Source organism: Odocoileus virginianus, chromosome 6 (genome assembly GCF_023699985.2).
Source record: "Odocoileus virginianus isolate 20LAN1187 ecotype Illinois chromosome 6, Ovbor_1.2, whole genome shotgun sequence".
Taxonomy (NCBI): Eukaryota; Metazoa; Chordata; class Mammalia; order Artiodactyla; family Cervidae; genus Odocoileus; species Odocoileus virginianus.
Genome location: NC_069679.1, coordinates 17709732 through 17722494, shown reverse-complemented (window position 1 = coordinate 17722494; position 12763 = coordinate 17709732). Strand labels below are relative to the sequence as shown.

The 12763-nt window shown below is 36.4% G+C and overlaps 1 protein-coding gene across 1 annotated transcript; it reads left to right on the top strand.

Annotated features, from left to right (window-relative positions):
- Nucleotides 1–10471: 10471 nt before the first annotated feature.
- LOC110141689 (olfactory receptor 4F15-like) lies at nucleotides 10472–11408 on the top strand. Its single transcript, XM_020900652.2, is given in 2 exon segments — nucleotides 10472–11371; nucleotides 11373–11408. Coding segments are annotated over 2 exon segments (936 nt in total).
- The last annotated feature ends 1355 nt before the right edge of the window (nucleotides 11409–12763 follow it).

The window sequence follows — 12763 nt, the reverse complement described above, 5'->3', positions numbered from 1 at the left end:
ATTCTAAATAGAATCTGAAATAGAATCATATTGCATCAAAGCAAAGTATCCACTTTCTGTTGTGACCAGCATTTATGGGGGAGTGTGAGGCATATATTTAGTGTAGAGAGTGGCCTCTGGAGTAGGAAACTCTCAAGCTACCCATGCTATGTTCCTTTGAGACCACTTTATTCTTGTCTCTCTGAATTGAGAATGTCATCTGGAAATTGTGCCTTTTGTCAAGGTCAGGATGAGGATAATAATAAAGTTCTAATGGTGGAGTTAAGCAGTTTTAAAACATTTCTTTGATTAACTTTTTAAAAAAGAAAAACAGTATTCCAGAACTAAGTTGCCATTTCTAGTCCCGGATGCCTTGGGTGAGTGGACATGGGCTGGCTAGCAGAGGGAGGTGAACCAGTTAGTGTGTGCATGCTCAGCTGCTGACTCAATAATGTACACCTAGTATGCCCATTGAAGAGCAGTCAGCCTTGGACTGCTTGTTTTACGGGGTTTTAATGAAGAATAGAGCACACATACAATGAAGAATAGAGAGACAATTTAAAGAGTCAAAATTTCTTTGATTATTTAAGCAATTGTCCTAATTTAAGATTGAGTACAAGGCAATATTGGGACTTCCCAGGTGGCTCACCTGTAAAGATTTCGCTGGCCAATATAGGAGACACAAAAGACACAGGTACAATCGCTGGATGGAGAAGATCCCCTGGAATAGGAAATGACAACCTACTCCAGTATTCTTGCTGGCACAGTCTTTTGGGCAGAGGAGCCTGGTGGGCTATGGTCCATCAGGTAAAAAGTCGGACACAACTGAGCATGCACTTATGCAAAAGGCAATATTATCAATATTCTTCAAAATAACAAAACAGTAAGGGAAGCCTACCTTTTATTTAGTTTTATAAAATATTATATAATTTTAGCCTTATGGACAAAAATCCAACACCTTAGAGATCTGAGAAGGAAATATGATAGTATGTCTCTATCTGCCCATTGCTTCTACTTTTTTTTTCATCAGAAGCATAAATTTGTTCACATTTTGGTGGCTATATTTCACTTTTTTTTCTATGCTGTTACATACTTACATGAGCACATGTCAGTATATACATATGGAGGAGTCTTTTTCTTTGGAAGATATAGAGTATGGAGGGATATTTTAAATTCTAATTTATTTAAAATAACATTATGCATAAATATATTCCATTGCAATGGTTGTTTCAATGTAAATGCTTGTTTTTAGAGAAATAAATATGCTAAAGTAATAGTACTACTAGGTATTTACCAAACTTAGTTAAAAATTCTGTTCATACAAAACCTGCATTTGAATGCTTGTGACAGCTTTATTCACAATTACCAAAAACTAGAGACATCCAAGAATGGTTAAATAAAGTGTGGTACACTTGTACAATGGGATGCTGCTGCTGCTGCTGCTAAGTTGCTTCAGTTGTGTCTGACTCTGTGCGACCCCATCCTGGGATTCTCCAGGCAAGAACTCTGGAGTGGGTTGCCATTGCCTTCTCCAGTGCATGAAAGTGAAAAGTGAAAGAGAAGTCACTCAGTCGTGTCCGACTCCTAGCGACCCCATGGACTGCAGCCTACCAGGCTCCTCCGTCCATGGGATTTTCTAGGCAAGAGTACTGGAGTGGGTTGCCATTGTCTTCTCCAACAATGGGATATTATTCCATAATAAAAAGAAATAATCTATTAAGTCATGAAAAGATATAGAGGATACTTAAGTGTCTATTGCTATGTTAAAAACAAGCCAATCTCTAAAGTCTATATATGGTATGATTCTGCTTTTATGATATTCTGGAAGATGCAAACCTATGGAGACAGTGAAAACTTAGGTGCTTGTCAGGGGCTCATGAGTTCATGGGAATGAATGAATACATGAAGCACAGGTGATTTTAGTACAGTGAAATGATACTGTATTTTTGACTATATTGTCTTAGGCATTTGCCATGTCTTCTGTGAGGGCTTAAATACAATGAAACTGTAGAAACAATGAGCATGTGTTTATTTCTAATACTGTTATCCAGTAAAAGGAACCAGGGATCTTTGGAGATATGGCTATTGTAGGAATAGGAAATTAAGATACAAGATAAACCAGGAGTATCTTTTAGTCCTAGAAAATAACGAAATGCTCAAACATAAATAAACTTACAAAATTTGATGTGGATATACATCAAAGAGGCTTAAGAGCCAAATGAAAATGCTCCCAATAGCAGTATTTGATTATAATACAGATTATAAAATAAATGTCCATGATTTCATACTAATGATTGAATAAATTAGTACATGGAATAGAAGAGTAGTCACCCATGCAGAAGAATTAGAGATAAATTGTGTAGCATGCTACCCTAATCATGAGGAAAATAACTCCTCATTACTTAAGTATGGGCTGAGTGTAGTGACTTTTCTCAAAATACAGTGTTAATAGCAGGGAGAGTAAATCTATAGTGAGGCAACCTAAAATTTCAGTCAGTTGATCAAAGTCAAAATCAATAGACATAAATCATACTGATGATATAGACACTTGATGGAAGATGTCAAAAATGGCAGATCACCTATGGTGTGCTTCCCCTGAACCGATCAGTTCAGTTCAGTCACTCAGTCATGTCCGACTCTTTGTGACCCTGTGGACTGCAGCACATCAGGCCTCCTTGTCCATCACCAACTCCCAGAGTTTCCAAACTTGTGTCCTTTGAGTTGGTGATGCCATGCAACCATCTCATCCTCTGTGGTCCCTTTCTCCTCTGGCCTTCAATCTTTCCCAGCATCAGGGCCTTTTCAAATGAGTCAGCTCTTTGCATCAGATGGCCAAAGTATTGGAGTTTCAGTTTCAACATCAGTCCTTCCAGTGAATATTCAGGACTGATTTCATTTAGGATGGACTGGTTGGATCTCCTTGCAGTCCAAGGGACTCTCAAGAGTCTTCTCCAACACCACAGTTCAAAAGCATCAATTCTTTGGCGCTCAGCTTTCTTTATAGTCCAACTCTCACACGCATACATGACTACTGGAAAAACCATAGCTTTGACCAGATGGACCTTTGTTGGCAAAGTAATGTCTCTGCTTTTTAATATGCTGTCTATGTTGGTCATAACTTTCCTTCCAAGGAGTAAGCATCTTTTAATTTCATGGTTGCAATCACCATCTGCAATGATTTTGGAGCCCCCAAAAATAAAGTCACTGTTTCTACTGTTTCCCTATCTATTTCCCATGAAATGATGGAACCAGATGCCATGATCTTAGTTTTCTGAATGTTGAGCTTTAAGCCAACTTTTTCACTCTCATCTTTCACTTTTATCAAGAGGCTCTTTAGTTCTTCTTCACTTTCTGCCAGAAAGGTGGTGTCATCTGCATATCTGAGGTTATTGATATTTCTCCCAGCAATCTTGATTCCAGCTTGTGCTTCCTCCAGCCCAGCGTTTCTCATGATGTGATCTGCATATAAGTTAAATAAGAAGTGTGACGATATACAGCCTTGATATATTTCTTTTCCTATTTGGAAACATTCTGTTGTTCCATGTCCATTTCTAACTATTGCTTCTTCTCCTGCATATAGGTTTCTCAAGGGGCAGGTCAGGTGGTCTGGTATTCCCGTCTTTTTAAGAACCTGAACCCATAACTCTTGTGTAATTATGAGAAAAATGTCAAATAAATTTCAGTGAAGTGATACCCTTCATACTTTACAGTTCCTCAAAAAGTTAAACAGAACTCATCAATTCTGCTCCTCATCTTTTTAAAAAAATTTTTTATTTATTTATTTTTTTCCATTTATTTTTATTAGTTGGAGGCTAATTACTTTACATCATTGCAGTGGTTTTTGTCATACATTGAAATGAATTAGCTATGGATTTACATGTATTCCCCATCCCGGTCCCCCCTCCCACCTCTCTCTCCACCCGATCCCTCTGGGTCTTCCCAGTGCACCAGGCCCGAGCACTTGTCTCATGCACCCAACCTGGGCTGGTGATCTGTTTCACCCTAGATAATATACATGTTTCAATGCTGTTCTCTTGAAACATCCCACCCTTGCCTTCTCCCAGAGTCCACAAGTCTGTTCTATACATCTGAGTCTCTTTTTCTGTTTTGCATATAGGGTTATCATTACCATCTTTCAAAATTCCATATATATGTGTTAGTATACTGTAATGGTCTTTATCTTTCTGGCTTACTTCACTCTGTATAATGGGCTCCAGTTTCATCCATCTCATTAGAACTGATTCAAATGAATTCTTTTTAATGGCTGAGTAATATTCCATGGTGGATATGTACCATAGCTTCCTCATCCATTCATCTGCTGATGGGCATCTAGGTTGCTTCCATGTCCTGGCTATTATAAACAGTGCTGCGATGAACATTGGGGTGCACGTGTCTCTTTCAGATCTGGTTTCCTCGGTGTGTATGCCCAGAAGTGGGATTGCTGGGTCATATGGCAGTTCTATTTCCAGCTTTTTAAGAAATCTCCACACTGTTTTCCATAGTGGCTGTACTAATTTGCATTCCCACCAACAGTGTAAGAGGGTTCCCTTTTCTCCACACCCTCTCCAGCATTTATTGCTTGTAGACTTTTGGATAGCAGCCATCCTGACTGGCGTGTAATGGTACAAGATTTTGTTTTAATACCTATTTCTAATTCTTTGGGGTTAAAGATGAGGAGCATAGAGGATCCTGCTGTGATTTATGCTCCTCATCTTTAACCCCAAAGAATTAAAAACAGGTATTAAAACAAAATCTTTTACATAAATATATAGAACTATTCACAATGGGCAAAGGTGTGCATCCAAATGTTCATCCACTGATGAATAGATTGACAAATGTGATAATCCATACAAAGGAATATCACTCAACCACAAATGTGTATCAGATACACATTTCAATATGGATGAAAATAGTTTGGAACTAGGTCGAAGTGATGATTCCACAATATAATGAATGCCTAAATGCCACTGGTTTGTAGCTCTCAAATGGTTGATTTTACATTATGTTAATTTATCTTGATAACATAAAATGTAACACTAAAAAGATCAATGAGCAAATATTATCTTCCATTACTATTAAGATTTTAGTTATTAACGTTTTTTTAAGCTCATTTTTTGTTCAAAACCATTCTTGGCTAGTATGTACTTTTGATGTAAAAGAGAATGCTACAGTTCCAGCACTAAGTTTTGCTCATTTCTTTCTAGGCGGAATGTTATATAGAAATCAGTCTACATTTTTGTAAAATAAGGATGATAGCATTTAACAAAAGGAATTTTAGTCAAATGTGTTGAAATGTAGCTTACTTATAATAATGTTAAATTTTATATGAATGGTGATATTTGATCTTCTGTGTGTACACATTGCTTTTCTGAGCAGTATTATAGAGTTAGAGATATTCAGTATGTCCAGGCTTAGTCAATGAATAAAAAAGCCACAGTGCTAAATGCCAAGGTACACAAATTATTTCCCTTTTCTAGTATTAGCTAAGTCACAGTCTTATTTCTCATAAGGTGTGGAAGAATATTGGATTTCCATCTCACTGTTTGGTTAGACATAATAAATGAGATCATATAGGTATAATACTCAGAAAAGTAAAAAGCTTGATAGGCATGTGAGCTCCTTTTCAATCATGGCATTGATCTGAAAAAGAGGCAGCATAGCACAGGGGTTAAATTCATGGACTTTGAAATCAGAATATTATTTCACTTGAATATTGGTTTTAACTTTAGCATTCTGACCTTTGCCAACATATTTAATTTTTGTTTTTAAGATATTATCATGGCGAAAATGGGTTTGGTAATTATATAAATGAGGTAAAAAGCAGGGCTAGGGATGCTAGGAATTTATTGCATGAATATACTTCTAATAGAATTCTAAAATAATTTTTGCTAATTGTGTTAATAAGCATTCCTTTTTCACTAGTATTGGTCTAAATGATATTTATCAATATGTATTTAAATGTTAGGAGATCCTGAGTTTCCTTGAAGATATTGCTGTCATAGTTCGTTATTCATAGCTGCCTTTGTTTCACCTTTACCTTTTAAATCAAGCTTCTAATATTTTTTCTTCTCTTAATGGCATGGGAATTCTAGGTAGAAATCTCATAATGGCCTGGGGACTCAGGTCACTGAGTCATCAAAGGCCACCCAAAAGTGTTGTTAGAGCTGGAGTAGTTGTAAGGAGTACTAACCACAGAGATCAAAGAGGGAAGCACTTCTCAAGAGGTTCGTTTATAGTGAAAATATTGTTTTCAGGGACCTCTTTTTGGGGGGGTGAGGTCAGGTAAGTGGGGACAGTGTAATTTAAGTGAATAGCCTGTTAAAATTACTAGCTGTTTTCCCTCTATGGGCAAAGTATAGCAACTCAGCTACAACATTATAAAAATTCTCCCCCTTTGCCCCCCACTCTTTCTTATCTCTATTTCTGTTTTTCAATTCAACATACATTTGTTGAACCTTGTTGAACCTATACAAGTGCCAGTCTTTCCAAGGGGAAGTTTTCTTTTCAGATTGCAAGAAGCTCTTCATGTGCCTGGATTTATATCTGAATTTACAGGGAAATTTTTAGATCTGGATTATATTTCACTTAGAAGTAGGAAGGACCTTGGGAATTGGTTTCGATGTGAATCATCTTTGACCTGTCACTTTTTTCAAGGCAATTTCTAGAATGAAAATTGCTTTTTAATTCTACTGGCATCAGTTTTCAATGAGAATAATATAAAAACCCAGTGTGTTTACGAAGAAACTATTATCGGTTTTCAAGGTATGTGCATATGCATGCCTACAGCCACCCAGCCGCTTGTCTTCTCTCCCCAATTTGCACGATTTCGTATGGTCATTGTTTATGAGTAAGACATAGTCCCTGCTCTCAAGAAGCTCACACCCTTTGCAGAGGAGACAGAGAAACTAGCCACTTGTAAATTATACTGTCATGAAAAAGTATCATGAGAACCTCACAAGTAAGATGTGATAGCATGGTGGAAGAATATCTCATGCAGACTAGAGAGAGGGGGCCATCACTGAGTAATAACTGACAGAAATTTTAGAACAAGAAGTAATCAGCCAAGTGGAAAAGGCCAGGGAAAACTATAGGGCTGAACAAAAGTATGGATAACCCTGATATTAATGAAAGAGCAATAGTCCTCTTAGTTCAAGAGATTTGTGAGGTGGAGAGGTCAGATCAGAGGCTGGGAAAATGGGTTGTAGACTGTTGTATTATATGCCTTGCTGAGACACTGTGAAGAGAGAAGTTACTGAGAGTTTGTAACTGGTGAGCAGGCCAGAAAGACTCAGGAACCACTCCTAAGGTGTGCTGTTCTGACTGTTTCCTTTTTAATTGTTTGCTATTCTTTCTTGCTTGCTTCTGTTCTCTCCTTTTTCTTTTCTCTACTGTCCCTGTCTCTTCTGTCTTCTCTCTTTCCTTCCTTTTCATCTCCTTTCTTACTAGTATTAATCAGCCAAATGATAGATATATTTTATAGCCCCTAGCAGTAGACTTCCACAAATAGGTTTTTTCTTGGCCATGAATTTCTCATAGAGAACATTTTCTGTTAAGGAGCCATTGTGATTTTTTATGACTAAACAGTTGTTGACACACTTGTAAAACTTTATTTCGGTTTTTAATGCTTGATTAAATGGTACTACCATCACTACAATCTGAATTTGAAGGGTTATACATTGGAGACTCTTATTCTGTATTTTCACAATAAATTTAATTTTTAAGTCAAAAGCCAATACCAGGTTGTTTTAGACCATTTAAATAATACAGAAATGTAGGCCTTAGGAGATGGTGGAGGAATCCTATTTTGAGGATTCACTATTTGTAATATTTGGTGTGCAGTTTTGGAACTTTTTTTGAAGTACAAACATAGTTTCATAAAAAGAATTCTGTTTTTGCCATTAGAGGCTATTGCTTTAATCCAGTATTTGGATGGTTGTTTTAGTTGTTTCCAGTTATTTAAATACGTATAAAAAACTGCTATCAGCATTTTACCAATTTAAGACATAGTACTGATCATCATGTAGCAGTTGTTGCCAGAAATAATACTTGGCTATGGAAATACATACACAAATATCTTACTCTAATACTTTTGACTTCACATCTAGATGATGATAACTTTATACTTACTTATGAGAACAGATCCTGAATTTTCCTGTACCATCAAATTTAACTACGTTTCTGAATTGCAGTGATATCTCATGTATGATAGCATGCAGTGTTTTGCTTTCTGTGACTGGCTTATTTCACTTCTCTATGTTTATTCACAAGTTAACTTTTGTGCTTGTTGCAAATGGCAGGAAATTTTTTTTTAAGCCAAATATTATTTTGGGGTGTGTGTGTGTGTGTGTGTGTGTGTGTGTGTGTGTGTGGTGTGTATGTGTATCACATTTGCTTTATCCATTCATTAATCATCAGAAAATTCATTTGGTTTCATATTTGATTAATGTGAGTAGTGCTGCAATGAACATAGCATTGTCAATATCTCTTCAAGATACTGATTTCATTTCATTTGCATATAAAAGTGCTGAAAATTCTACATGAAAAGGTAGTTCTAATTTAATTTTTTTGAGAACCTCAACACTTTTTCCACAACGGCAGGCAAAATATTATTCTTATGTACTTTCTTTTGTCCCTTAAGTTGAAAATCTTTCTAAATCTGTATATATAAAACTGTTTAATTTTTATAGTATTCCACAGTATATATATATATGTATATATATATTCTGCAGTGTGATTAATGCATTCTCTATTGATTGTCATGCATTAACAGCATTCTATAATATGTATATGTGTGTGTGTGTATATGTAGACATATATACATTTTATATAAATATAGGTGGTACATAAGCATACTAGTTGCTCTTGTACAGCTATGTCAATAAGTAGATTTGTGTGTTTTAAACTCTAATAAACATTGTCAACTGGTAATTCCATGAACAAAGTATAATGTAGCTTTTATATTGAAATCCTGGTAATATTGGTAATAGTTTTCATTCTCACGTGTCTCTACTCTTTCTCTTTCTTTTTCCCTGTCAGTTGGTGAAGCAGAAAACTGTGTTTCCTAGTCACTGCTCGTGATAAGGCTGGGCATCTGTCATTATGTTCACTGGTTACTTGTACATGTTGTTGTTATTGTTCCTATTGTGGGTACCTGTGCATGTATCCCCACTTTTTTAAGTTTGATCTCCTCCCTGTGCAGCTACTATATTGACATTTCTATCAAAAGCAATATTTTATTTGACTAATGCCAATATTTCCTCTTCTTTTGAACTATATCAGATGAAGAGTCCTTGTATTAATAATGCATTTTTAACATTAGAAGTTTAAAAAAGAGAAAAACAGGAAAAAATAATCACCTAATTTCCTACTACCAGTAAAAATTTTAATTAGTACTTTTTAAAAAACTGACCTTTCTTTTGATCTTTGAAACCAAATTTGAAAAAGTTTTTATGTATTCTTTTACATTTGGAAACAAAGTGAATATACCTTGTTTTGTATACCAGACTATGTATATTTTAAAATCTATATAATTTGTTAATTAGAGATATTCTTTGAATGAATTTTCTATCTTAAATGTTTGCTTAAATATTGTTTTTCTTTCTTTTGGTTTGTTGCTCTTTTAGATGTTTAAATATACTTTTGAAACTTTCTTGAGTTTATGATGAGAGGCAATAATCTATGTATTTACAAGTTTATCTGTTGTGCCAACACCATTGACTGAATAATTCAACCTCTCCACACTGATGTGATATGATTCCTCAATAGTCTCTTGAGGTTACTCTAACTTTATTCTGGCCCTCTCCTTCCATTCTTTACATTAAGGCTTTTTTAACTGTCTGAAAGCAGAAATATGATAAGCTGGAGCTGAATATCCCCCCAGATTTTCTACTGCTCTTTGGGTAAAAAGCAAAATGCTTATCATGGATCCAAGATTTCATCCTGTTTGGCCTATTTCTCCAGCCTGATCTGTCATTCACATTATTGCCTTTGTGTTTCGGGGCCTTTGCACATGACTTTTCCAAAGTCTGGACTATTCTACTAACTTTCGGTGGGAACTCCTATTTTGCAGAGTCTGAATAAGCATGATGGTGATGTGTCACATTGTCATGGCCCTCTGATATTTCCTTCAAATTAGTTGTCAGAGATGTATCTATAATTAAAGTTATTTAATATCAATATCTACTTGTATCTACCCTTTTAGATCTAGCCTGTCAACTTTCAAAAGTCAGAATTACTGTTTCACCTCAGAACTTGACATTGGACTTAGAATATAGTGGATACTCATTAGGATATCAGATACACTTATTAGTTGCGTTGCTTGAAAAAATAAATGCATGATATTTTCATAGCATATTAATGGCTGTTAGTGAAGATTTTTTTCTTCATAAAACTGAATTTGATAAAAGCTTAAATCTGTTTCTTTAAATATTAACATTTGACAAATTCTGTGGTTATTTTGTTTCTGGATTTTAGGTATCATCAGAAAAAGCCAATGTGTGGAAGAAATGACTCTTCTGTGTCTGAATTTGTATTCCTGGGGCTTTCTACCTCCAGACCAGTGCAGCATTTCCTCCTTGCCTTCTCTACAGTGTTTTATGTAACAGTTGTTCTGGGGAATCTCCTTGTTGTGTTTGCAGTGACCTTTGACCCTCATCTGCACTCCCCCATGTACTTCCTTTTAGCCAACCTCTCATTCATTGATTTGAGTCTTTCTACCTTAACGGTGCCTAAGATGATCTCTGACCTGTACTCTGGGTGCAAAACCATATCCTTGCAGGGGTGTGTCACCCAGATATTTGTCCTTCATATTCTGGGTGGATCTGAGATGGCACTGCTCACTGCCATGGGCTTTGACCGCTATGTGGCCATATGTAAGCCCCTGCACTATTTGACCATCATGAGCCCACGGGTGTGCCTTTTGCTTCTGTGTGGTGCTTGGGCTATTGGCCTCATTCACTCAGTGGTCCAGTTAGCTTTTGTGATCCATTTGCCTTTCTGTGGTCCTAATGAAATTGATAGCTTTTACTGTGACCTTCCTTGGTTTATCAAACTTGCCTGCATAGATTCCTACAGAATGGAATTCATGGTCACTGCCAACAGTGGGTTCATATCCGTGGGCACTTTCTTCTTACTGATTATGTCCTACGTTTTCATCCTGGTCACTGTATGGAAATGCTCTTCAGGTGGTTTGCGCAAGGCCCTCTCCACTCTGTCAGCACACGTCACTGTGGTGGTTCTGTTCTTTGGACCATGTATCTTTGTTTACATGTGGCCATTTCCCACAGTGCCAGTGGATAAGTTTCTTGCCATTTTAGACTTTTTGGTTACACCCATTCTGAATCCTGCCATTTACACATTGAGGAACAAGGACATGAAGATGGCTATGAGGAGACTTGAGTTGTCAGCTCTTGAGTTTGAAGATCTCTTAAGTAACTCATGGGTGCACAAGTTACTTCAGACAACTTCATATAATACAAATGGTTAAATAAATATGCAGAACTTGGGCTCTTTTTTTATGAAGTTAAGCTGGATTAAAACTCAGCATTCAAAAGACTGTGATAGTGGCATCAGGTCCCATCACTTCATGGTGAATAGATGAGGAACCAATGCAAACAGTGACAGATTTTATTTTCTTGGGCCCCAAAATTACTGTGGATGGTGACTGCAGACATGAAATTAAAAGACATTTGCTCCTTGGAAGAAAAGCAATGTCCAACCTAGATGACATATTAAAAGCAGAGACATTACTTTGCTGACAAGAGTCCATCTAGTCAAAGCTATGGTAGTAGTTTTCCAGTAGTTATGTATGGATAAGAGAGTTGGACCATAAAGAAAGCTGAGTGCCAAACAGAAGATGCTTTTGAACTGTGATGTTGGAGAAGACCCTTGAGAGTCCCTTGGACTGCAAGGACCTCAAACTAGCCAGTCCTAAAGTAAATCAGTCCTGAATATTTATTGGAAGGATTATTTATTTTATTATTTATTTATTCGAGCTGAAGTTCCAATACTTTGGCCATCTGATGTGAAGAACTGACTCATTGAAAAAGACCCTGATGCTGGGAAAGATTGAAGACAGGAGGAGAAGGGGATGATAGAGGATGAAGTGGTTGGATGGCAACATTAACTCTATGGGCATGAGTTTGAACATCTCCGGGAGCTAGTGATGGACAGGGAAGCCTGGCATGCTGCAGTCCATGTGGTCGCAAAGTCAGCCATGACAGAGTGACTTAACTGAACTGAATTGACCATTTTATAATATTTAGACTAGACCATTGGTTATGAGGTTACGTTCAATTATCTTGTTAAATTTCTAGATAATGATTTGTTTGTCAGCCAAATTGAAGTCCCAGAAAATATTTGGACAGTTTTGGAAAAGCAGTGATTATAGACTTAGTGTCTACTGAAAATATGGCCTTGTGCATCAGACTGCCTGTATTCAATTAATCAACTGAATTTTATTAATTCAAAGAATTAATTAATGTAGAACTAATATATGCAAACTTTTCAGAAAACTATGAAATATCTAACTCTCATTTGATTTAAATGCTGGATATGAATAGTTACATTTATCTTTCTTTCTGAAAGACAAAAATACATATGAGCAAGTATTTATGGCCCGGAAATAAAAACAGAGTGTGAGAAATGGGGTAGAAGGAAAACAGAACAGATACTATAATAGAGATTGACAGTAGGAAGGAAAACAAAAAGGAGAGCCTCATAAACAGTATGTTTTATGAGTTTGAAATACACTTTCCTTGTTCTTCTCAATTCCAGTGGACTCAAA